This window comes from Cyprinus carpio, chromosome B22 (genome assembly GCF_018340385.1).
Source record: "Cyprinus carpio isolate SPL01 chromosome B22, ASM1834038v1, whole genome shotgun sequence".
NCBI lineage: Eukaryota > Metazoa > Chordata > Actinopteri > Cypriniformes > Cyprinidae > Cyprinus > Cyprinus carpio.
Genome location: NC_056618.1, coordinates 15,079,138 through 15,090,647, shown reverse-complemented (window position 1 = coordinate 15,090,647; position 11,510 = coordinate 15,079,138). Strand labels below are relative to the sequence as shown.

Sequence of the window (11,510 nt, the reverse complement as noted above, 5' to 3'; positions counted from 1 at the left end):
TGAGTAAAGACTCAGCTGTTCGAATTGAGATCGGGAGGTCATTCCACCAGCTGGGAGCAGTCCACGAAAAAGTCAGTGAGAGTGATTTTGAACCTCTTTGGGATGGCAACACAAGGCGTCGTTCACTTGCAGAGCGCAAACTTCTGGAGGGTGCATAAGATTGAACTAGTGAGTTTAGGTAAGTTGGCGCCGTGCCAGTGGTCGTTTTGTAGGCAAGCATCAGTACCTTGAATTTGATGCGAGCGGCTACTGGTAGCCAGTGTAAGCTGATGAGGAGAGGAGTAACATGGGCTGTTTTCGGCTCATTGAAGACAACCCTCGCTGCTGCATTCTGGATCAGTTGTAGAGGCTTGATAGTACATGCAGGAAGGCCCACCAGGAGAGCATTGCAATAGTCCAGTCTGGAGAGAACAAGAGCTTGGACAAGAAGTTGGGTCGATTGCTCTGACAGGAAGGGTCTAATCTTCCTAATGTTGAATAAGGCAAATCTACAGGACCGGGTCGTTGTAGCAATATGGTCTGTGAAGCTTAACTGATGATCCATCACAACTCCTAGGTTTCTGGCTGTCCTGGAAGGAGTTATGGTTGACGAACCCAGCTGTATAGAGAAGTTGTGATGAAACGATGGGTTAGCTGGAACCACCAGCAGTTCAGTCTTAGTAAGGTTGAGCTGAAGGTGATGGTCATTCATCCAGCTAGAAATGTCACTCAGACAGGCTGAAATGCGAGCAACTACCGTCGGGTCATCTGGTTGGAATGAGAAGTAGAGTTGAGTGTCATTAGCGTAGCAGTGATAGGAAAAGCCATGCTTCTGAATGACAGATCCTAATGACGTCATGGAGATGGAGAAGAGAAGCAGTCCAAGTACTGAGCCTTGAGGAACCCCAGTAGGAAGTTGTTGTGACTTAGAAACTTCACCCCTCCAAGACACCATGAAGGATCTATCAGAAAGGTAGGAGTTAAGCCACTGGAGTGCGGTTCCAGAGATGCCCATCTTTCTGAGGGTGGACAGGAGAATCTGGTGATTAACGTTGTCAAAAGCAGCAGACAGGTCCAGCAAAATGAGTACTGAGGATTTTGAAGCTGCTCTTGCCAGTCGCAGGGCTTCAGTAATCGAGAGCAGGGCAGTCTCAGTTGAGTGGCCACTTTTGAAGCCAGATTGGTTGCTGTCCAGGAGGTTGTTCTGTACAAGAAACATAGAGAGCTGGTTGAACACAGCTCGTTCAAGCATAGAGTCATAACACCGTACCCTATACCAGTCCGAATAAGTTCCAGTGTATATACAACCCAAACAATAGTCCAAATGCTTTGCCTGGAAATGTAAGTAAGAACAAAACTCCACAGTCAAGGATTGGTGATCACCAGCACATTTGTTAGTGTTTGCTTGCCATGAGGCCTCCTTTATGCTGCTTTACTTCTTGATTCATGTCTGGCTCTATGCTGAACATTATAGGCTCTGGTGATATGAAAGCAGGATCCATAATTAGCACAGGTCTGTTATTGATATAACTACACTGTTGCATCTGCAGAAGGATGTGCAACCACTTCTGCACCCAGCTTGGCTGCTGGGTTGGTCTCCTAAGTGTCAGTTGACTCTTTGCAGACTTATTTTAGCCTGTGAGAGTAGCAGCACTTTCCTGTTGCGTGTACTCACCAAGAAGTTGATGAGCCATGCAGCAAACACCAACATCAAGTGATTTTGAAGCTTTAACCTGTGTCAAATTCTGTTCTACAGGTGTGCTTGGTTTTGCTAATGAAATATCAGAGATGAAGGGAAGTTCAGTCACTCTGAACTCTGGTCTTACTAAAATGAAAGATGATGATCAGATTCAGTGGAGGTTTGGAAATGAAAACACTTTAATAGCTGAAATCAATAAACGGACCAACAGCATGACTGTGTATGATGATGTTCTTGATGGGAGATTCAGAGACAGACTGAAGCTGGACAAACAAACTGGATCCCTGACCATCACAAACATCACAACTCAACATGCTGGAGATTATGAACTACAGATCAACAATGTGAGAAAGTGTTTCCTTCTCACTGTCTATGGTGAGTTAATTATTGGTTTCATGTGTTTTGTATTTTAATCAGCACAAAGATAAAATTATAAAGATACAAACTTTCCGTTTCTGTTTGTTCTGTATGTCTGATGATTCAGGAGAGATGTCGGTGTCAGTGAAAATTGGAAATTCGGTCACTCTAAACTCTGGTCTTACTGAAATTATGGAGGATGACCAGATTCTGTGGAGGTTTTTAGATGATCCGAAACTGTGGTGGTCTGGATATGAATACATTTTAATAGCTGAACTCAATAAACGGACCGACAACATGACTGTATGTGATGATGTTCTTGATGGGAGATTCAGAAACAGACTGAAGCTGGACAAACAAACTGGATCTCTGACCATCACAAACGTCAGAATCCAACATGTTGGACATTATAAACTGCAGACCAAATATACAAAGATTGATTACCTTTTCACTGTCTATGGTGAGTTTTTTTTTTTTTTTTTTTATGATAATTAATTCACCATTTTGTTTCTTTTAGCTGCTTTATGATTTTATTTCAGTTTTAAATTTGTAACTATGTAATGTAGTAAACCATTATTAAGATATTTAACAGTATTAATCTGTGTTGACCCGTTTCTATTGTTCTCTGTGTGTGTTTGGTGATACAGATGAAATATCAGTGATGGAGGGAGATTCAGTCACTCTAAACTCTCATTTTATTGAAATGATGGATGATGATGAGTTCTGGAGGATTCGGTCGAAAGTTCTGACTGACTGATAATCAGATTGAGTGGAGGTTTTTTAAGACTTTAATAGCTAAAATCAATAGACGTGTTAACACAAGCACTGTATATGATGATGTTCTTGATGGGAGATTCAGAGAAAGACTGAATCTGGACAATCAAACTTTATCTCTGACCATCACAAACACCACAACTGAAGATGCTGGAGATTATAAACTAAAGATAACTGGAACAAAACCGTCATCAATAACATTTGAAGTTTCTGTCTATAGTAAGTAGCGATTGTTTTCCCTGTCCTTCAAATATTCTTGATATTAATGTATATTGACTGAGCAGGAGGATATTCCAGAAAGCAGGTTATGTGACATACCCAGCGGGTATGTTTAAGGGTAAGTAAGTGGATAACCTCAACCTCAATTTTCGTTTTCAAAAATGGAGGTAACTTTCAGGGTATGTAAGTTACCATTGCAGCTTGCTCTCTGAAGATAACCTGCTCCGGAGTAGGTTCTGTTTCAGAGTTACCTTACATTTAGAGCTATCAGCGCATGCGTGACCTACTGACGAGACTCCAGTGGGCGTGACAGATTGCGCACAATAGTATATACAGTATTATTACAATAAAGTTATATTCAGAGGTGGAAAGCAACGAATTACATTTACTCGCGCTACTGTAATTGAGTAGCTTTTTTGTGTACTTCTACTTTTTAAAGTAATTTTTAAAATCTGTAATTTTACTTTTACTTAAGTATATTTTGTTTGAAGTATTGTACTTCGCTACATTTTAAAACACATTAATTACTGAGTAAAAAAAAAAAAATCGCTCCCTGGAAACTACGTCAGTAAATAATGGGCAGGAGGGCAAACTGGCGCTAAAATCACAAGAAAGATGCAGACGGACAAAACAGGCGTTAGTGGTGCAGACACCGCTGAAAACAATACCCCGTCATATTCTGAAGTTGAACTCGAAGGAAATGAAGTGAACCCCTGGCCATATTTATGATTTATTATGCAGTGTAAGCTGTGCTTACCATAGAGAGACCAAACTAGCAGCTTATAAAATCTCGACAAGACTCAACTCTTCGCAAGCATGTAGAGGTAAACTAAATAATTGCATCGTTGCACTGGTGGTTAAAATGAAGCTTTGACATTTTACCAAGAGGTTTTTCACAAATCAGCCAAAAAGACAGTGGTGCGGAGTCTGCGATATATATCGTCTGCGATAATATCATAGTTGTTGTTTTAATGATGTGAGCGCGGATTTATAGTGCGTTCTTTCACTGTGTGATTCAGTCTTGTAAAATACATTTAGAATGATCACAAAATTGAAGATATAAGGGCAGAAAATGTACATATATCATTTCATATAATAAATCAAAATCACACAAAGAATGCAGTCTTTTCCTCCAAAAAGTCATCATGATTAAATATATATATATATATATATATATATATATATATATATATTCTCTTTTGTTTTTACAACAAGTCAGTAAACAAGTTAACTAAGAGACTTGCGTTTTAGACACCATTTTGCCTGTTTTTGCTCTATTTATACAACAAAAAATAATTCCAAACACAGCCACCAACGCACAGTTTTGCGTCTCTGAGAAACATGACAGTGTTTTGTTCCTGGATGAATCAACCGTTTAAATGATTCGGTTCAATCGCAATGACTCACTTATTAACAGTGACTTGCTGACACATACTGCCCATTTTAATTTCACATTTAAAGTATCTTTTGATTTTTTTTTTTTTTTTTATAATTAATTTCTTATAATTTCATATGAGTATTCAACATTTTAAGTTTTGTATATCAAAACATTATTCATGCATTTGTAACTGCAGGTTAAATGCATTCATATCCTGCATTAAACAGTGTGTAAATACATCTAAATGCCACGTCTGATGAAGCTTCTGCATTTGGTCTGCATTGAAAAGATGAGTTTGTTGATACTGATTTGCCTGGTAAAAGCCCAAATGTCTTATTATTCTAAATAACTGATTCCTTTAATTAAAAACAACTAGTTTGAGATTAATAGGCCTATCCCAGGGGTGTCAAACTCAGTTCCTGGAGGGCCGTAGCCCTGCAGAGTTTAGTTCTAACCCTGCTCCAGCACACATATCCTGTAGTTTTCAAATAAGCCTAAATCAGCGTTCTCCAACCCTGCTCCTGGAGAGCTACCGTCCTGCAGACTAGAGTTCCAACCCTGCTCCAAACACACCTGTCTGTAATTATGAAGTAGCCCTGAACACCTTGATTAGCTGGTTCAGGTGTGTTTGATTAGGGTTGGAGCTGCAATCTGTAGGACGGTAGCTCTCCAGGAGCAGGGTTGGAGACCACTGGCCTAAATGATTAAACTAGCTGGATCAGGTGTGTTTAATTAAGGTTATATCTAAACTGTGCAGGACTGTGGCCCTCCAGGAACTGAGTTCAACACCCTTGGCCTGTCCCATTTTTGCCTCCCTCCCACTGTTAAAATGTAACTAAGCAATTTTTACTCTGAGTAAATTTTAAATGAACTACTTTTTACTTTTACTTGAGTAGATTTTTAGACTGGTACTTTTACTTGTACTTAAGTAAAATTTCATTAATGTAATGGTACTTTTACTTGAGTAGAATATTTTCATACTCTTTCCACCTCTGGTTATATTCATATATATAAACTACTGATAACTGGAGCAAAAAAGTCATTTCAAAAAAACATTCAGAGTTTCTGTCAGTGTTGAGTAGTGATCATTTGTCCAGTCCTTTAAATATCCTTATTTTATTAACAATTTACATATTTATTGTTGAATCATTTTATAGTTTCAGATGACTGTATACACAATCAACACACTGAAATGAAAATATGATTGTTGATTTGATTTGTTTATGTTTCTCTTTATTATCTCATGTTTTCAGCTCATCTGCCTGTTCCTGTCATCAGCAGTAACTCTTCAAACCACTCTTCATCATCATCATCATCATCATCATCATCATCCTCATATTGTTCATTGTTGTGTTCAGTGGTGAATGTGAGTCGTGTGACTCTCTCCTGGTACAATGGAAACAGTTTATTGTCCAGCATCAGTGTGTCTGATCTCAGCATCAGTCTCTCTCTACCTCTGGAGATTGAGTGTCTGGATGATTTCTACAGCTGTGTTGTGGCTTATTCATTCACCAACCAGACCACATATCTCAACACTCAACTCTGTCACACATGTTCAGGTACAGCAGAGCTGATATTAGTTGATGTCAGTGATGATATTAGCATTTATTGACTGAGCTGATCTCAGTTTGATGTTTTTATTCCTCAGACTCTGTCCACTGTTGTGGTTCTACTGAAGCTGTGATCCGATTGGTCCTCTCTGCTCTGGTGGGCGTGGCTACTGTCAGTCTTCTGGTTTATGACATCAGAACCAGAAGAGCTGGACAAGATCAAGTATAAGTCCATATGACAACAATGCTCTGCTCTGCTCTAGCCTCTTAAGACCCAGCAAAACATTTTAGGAAAAAAAATAGTATTTTTTTGTGTCATTACATTGTTTAGAGCATTAAAAATAAAGAAAATATTTCATTCATAAGTTATGCTACATCCTTGGTAGGGTACATTGGGACTCACTTTAAAAAAGAAAAAGAAAAAGACATGAATGAACATGCATAGGCAAAAACCTTTTTGTTGTTGTTGTTGTTTTTTAAACCTCCGGTACATTTTTAAATATCAGGATTGTCCTCTTTTTTTTTTTTTTCTTTTTTTTTCTACCAAACTTTGCATAAAGATAATTCTGAACTATGTTATAACATAATTATTTGATATACCATTTTTCTTTGTGCAAAATGCATTTAAAAAGGCCATAATCAGGTTTTCTCATTATATATAATGTATCTATAAACTAAATGTAATTAGCATATTAATGTGTTTTTGTGGCAACATGTAATGAAAAAAGAAGTGTAATAATGGGAGTAATAATTGACAAGATTTTTATAATAATATTTAACATTTCATAGGAATATTGAACTTTTAAGTCATGCTTTAAATCATATTTTTATCCCAAAAAACATAAAATAAACATGCTTTTAGTCCCGGTGTCCTCATATGGGGACATGTATGAAATCAACATCCTGTTTCGTAACAGAAAGTCATATTTTGATTTTAAACCCCATAACATTTTCCTGAGATGTTGATTTATGACACACAGTTTAAAAATGTGTCAGATTTAAATGATAATTACAAAATATTATCATATTTCCATAAGAGTGTCACTAAATTAATATCAGACATTTTTGAAGACCAAGGAGAGGGAGTGGTCATGGTGAAACATCCAAACATTTAGTATCTCTGAAAAGCACTGAATGTGCTCTGTACAGGACATCCAGACTTAAAACTGTGACATGTATAGTCTCAGAGAAATTCACTAAAATATAATATCCTCATATGAAGCCGCAGGTTCTCAGGAGGCTAGAAGAATTGGGATGAAGTGCAGAATGAGGACGGTTTTCATGATGACTTTCTATTGGTCCTTCAGAAATCATTCTAATATGCTGATTTGCTGATTATTAATAAACATTTCTGATTATTATCAATGTTGTGAAAACAGTTTTGGTGCTTCATATTTTTACATTTTACATAATGATACATTACTATTCGGTCTAGGGTAATATTATATATATATATATATATATATATATATATATATATATATATATATATATATATATATTATTTTATTGCATTACATTGATAAAGTGACAGTAAAGTTATTTTAGTAATGCTGTTCTTTAACTTTGTATTCATCAAATAATCCTGAAAAAGTTAAAGTATCATAGTTTCCACAAAAATATTAACCCATTTAAGCCGCAATGTATAGTTGTCATTTTGCTTTTGAAGGTATTTTTCTAGATGTTATCCATGTTTTATTTCTTAATGACATTCAAGAAAACAACTAAATAAAGGATTTAGAAAAAAAAGGTATTCACTTCCTTCCTGTCACATGAGGCTCTCAACTTCCTACCCCTACTTCCAGGAAGAATGGAAGGCAAACTATAGTTGCCGGTGGGCAAATGACTTTCATAAGTACTCTATATCCAGAAAAAACAAAATCTTCCAGGAGATCTATAGTTTTTTGTATACTTAGTCAAATGTACACTGTGTTAAAGTAAGTTAATAAATTAATAAGTTAATAAATCAAGGTTATTGGTCTTGTTTAGTGCTTTTTGCTTTCATAATATCCCACCTAAAACATAACTTAACCCTTTAACTGACATCTCTACTCTATAGTAGACCTTAATTCGACAGCAGCAGTTTACAAACTTCAGTCAGTCACACAAAAGGAAGAATGGAAGGATAAAGAGCTAACACATGGGATTAATTGATGTAGATCATCTTTTTCTTCCTTTTATTACATTATGTCCCGTAAGGGGCAAAATATTGAGGCCCCTTTATCCAGTTTGGATGCGTTTCATTCTAATTAATAAGTTAATAAATCAAATCATAATTGGTCAAGGACCCAAATCCATTTTTATGACTAGTAGCTTATGATTCCAAGAAACGAGTTTACATTTACATTATTATATGAAATCACCTACTACAGTCAGCCACTAAATACTATGGACCTAAAATAAATTAAGGCCCCCACAATTTTCTTTCAGGTATACCTTTTTTATTATATAGATGGAATATTTTCTTCATTGTATTTATTTTTATTTCTTTATTTTCATTTAACTAACACACCTCTACGAATGAAAATACCAGCATTTTCAATAATAAATAAATAAATAAATAAACAAACAATCATGGGTGTAGCCTACACATGATAATTATTTAAATAAGCATATATTTTAAAAAAGAATATCATTAATTTCATGAATATCAAGGACTTTTGTCAGGGTTAATCCATTTGACCTAATCAATATGTGCCTATTGATAAAATAAGTGATATTTTACATATTTACAAAACATAGTATGCAAATATGTTTATGTAAATTTATAAAACTGCTGTAGTCCTTGTAGGCTACTTATACTAAAACTGCTTACATAAGGGAAAGTTCACCCAAAAATGGAAATTGTGTCATCATTGTGTCATCTTCAAGCTGCAAACCTATGAGATTCTTTCTTCTGTTGAGCACAAAAGAAGATATTTTGCAGAATGTTTGTAACTAAACAGTTAAATGCGTAATTTTCTTTCAGGTATACTTTTTTTATTATATAGATGTAATATTTTCTTCATTCTATTTATTTTTATTTATTTATTTTCATTTAACTTTTTTGATACACAATACCCTGTTGAGTCACCTTAATGCTTGCACTATGTTCCACCACTTTAAGAGAAATGGATTTGTTGTGTTTTCATATTCAAGAGATTATAAGCTAGATGCAACTTTTTGGGGGTTTGCATAAAATGTTTTTCGACTTTTGTGCATAATAAATTTGTTTATGAATAAAGATTGTTGATAGATAGTTGCCGCACATTCAAATACAAATTTCATGAGAAAAAAAAAAAAAAAAAAAAAAAAACTGGGGAAAATAAATGCAGAACATGTTTACATAGGAAACTATTAACATGACTATATGCATGAAAAAATTGGGCACAAATGGGTTAAGCAAAAACCACTATTTTAAGTGTAATTCTATTTCTGAATATTATTATTTTTACTGTTTTTTTAGCAAATACATTCAGCTTTCAGCCTTAATTTTTTTTATCATAAACAGTTGACCAATATTGCTGAACTGTCTCATCATGTTTAGCTGCTTATCTTACCTCAGCTCACATTCAAGTAGTGTGCAGCTCAGCGTCTGTGAACAGTAAGTCCCGCCTTCTGCGATTTGATTGGCTATTTCAAACATTTTGACAATTAGAATTCTAAAATTAGAATTTTTGACTCAAGTGGGCCATTTGTCTGGGCCGATGGCGGGATATAGGCTATGTACATTTACTATAATTCATTCTTTATATATATTTACGCAATGGGCCGGCCCACATTGTAAAGCGGCCCACTGGGAAAACTCCCGGTCCTCCAGATGGTCAGTCCGCCAAGTGGCTACTGTCATTCTTCTGGTTTATGACATCAGATCCAGAAGAGCTGAACAAAATCAAGCACAAATTCACACATCAGAAGTCTAAATGATGATGTTATTTCTAATTTAACTATTTTATATTTGTCATTTAGTAATCTTGCTTTAATTTTACAGCCTTTATTCATCTGCTGGTATTAATGCGGTTCATTTTCAAATGCTCATATATGCTCAAAGTATCAAATGCAAGTCTTCGTCATGATAAATACTGAAGATTACTAAAAATCGCAATGCTCACATTAGAGCCAGTAACAGGCTATCTTTTATTTGTGTGTGTGTGTGTGTGTGTGTGTGTGTACACATATGATGTAATCTTTCATATTTGATTTAGGGGTTTAAGAGCTTTTAAAAATATGGGGATTTTGTGTAAGTGCATCACAACTTGAATTTCAGGGTGTCTCTATACTTCTCAGTTTCTCTGGAAGAAAAGCCCAAGGTAAACTCACATGAGCTTCAAACAGTGTTTCTGCAATTAAAAAGCCACTTACTTCTTAAGAACTCAATTTTCTAAAAAAAAAAAAAATTCTCATCAAATTTTCCAAATTCAGCAAAATATACAATTTGAGCTCATTTCCAGGTGAATAAATCAGGCCACTGTCCTCAGTAACATTCACAGCTTTGTATGAATGCTGTGTGAGTAGCTGTGCTTGTGGGTCAAAATGAAACCTCCAAAATGTTGGTCCAGACTGCTGGGCATGCTGTTCTGAAAACAAATCTGAGATGGTGAATCTTGTTGACCAGTGTGTTTTTTTTTCTTTTCTTGTGCAGGCAGTGTTGTGGAGACAAGCATTTCTTTCTTTTGTGTTTCTACATTTAATGTTGCTGCAATTTTGTCTTTCTTCTGCAAACTTGTGTTGCATAAAGTTTTCTCAATATTCATAGAATAAAACTGACAACTGTCTTTTGCACAATGTTTTACACATAGAAATATGTCAGAGTGTTTTAAAACTATATTTACAGTTAAACAGAGCGTGTGGACAACATTACATCTTTCAATATTCTTCTTCCCCAAAGACTGAAATCTGAAGCTCCAACAGAACTGAATGGAGTCAGTCTGAAGCGAGAAAAAGAGACTGAAGGCTGTAAGTTTGAATCTCAACATTAAGGTGTTTGATGTTCATCTCACATATTCAACATTCAACAGCAGGTGATCCATTCCTGCTCCATAAAGCTATTAGAGAAACTCTGAAATCAGTCTGAGAGGAGAAACAATCGAGACATTTGATAAGAAAAGAAGAACAAACGAGCTGAAGACAGTTACAGGAGAGAGCAGAGCCAAACACTCTCAGGATCTCATGAGAAGGTCAAACATTGCTTAAGACTTTTAACTTTTTCTAGTCTCTGTTCATGTTATGGGTCAGACTGTTTCTGTTGAAAACAACACCATTGATCAACAGGAAGTGAAGGTCAACTGGAGCTCAAAGCAGTAAAGTTAACATTATGAAATGAGCATAAAAAGAAAAAAATAGAGGATGTTCACATGCATTTTGACTGACAGTAGAATTTCTCATGATTTTACTACAGATCATCTTCACATCAGTTCATCTGTCATTTTATACTGAACCAGTTTTGAAGAGTTTGTCTTTTCATATTTTGTGGAATGAAGATGTTTGACAGATTTTGGTTCTGTTTGTGTTTGTGGCATCTGGTTGGTGAGTTTAAAATGTGTTTTTATGACTTCTGTTGCTTCTGTTCTGGTAT

General features: G+C 35.6%; 1 protein-coding gene across 1 annotated transcript in view; it reads left to right on the top strand.

The window, feature by feature from the left end:
- Positions 1–1,767: 1,767 nt before the first annotated feature.
- LOC122141412 (SLAM family member 9-like) overlaps positions 1,768–11,510 on the top strand; it is a 30,381-nt gene continuing 20,638 nt past the window's right edge. Inside the window, exon 1 of the mRNA XM_042748741.1 lies at positions 1,768–2,053. Within this exon, the coding sequence (XP_042604675.1) occupies positions 1,768–2,053 (286 nt within the window). The remainder of the gene's footprint in view (positions 2,054–11,510) is intronic.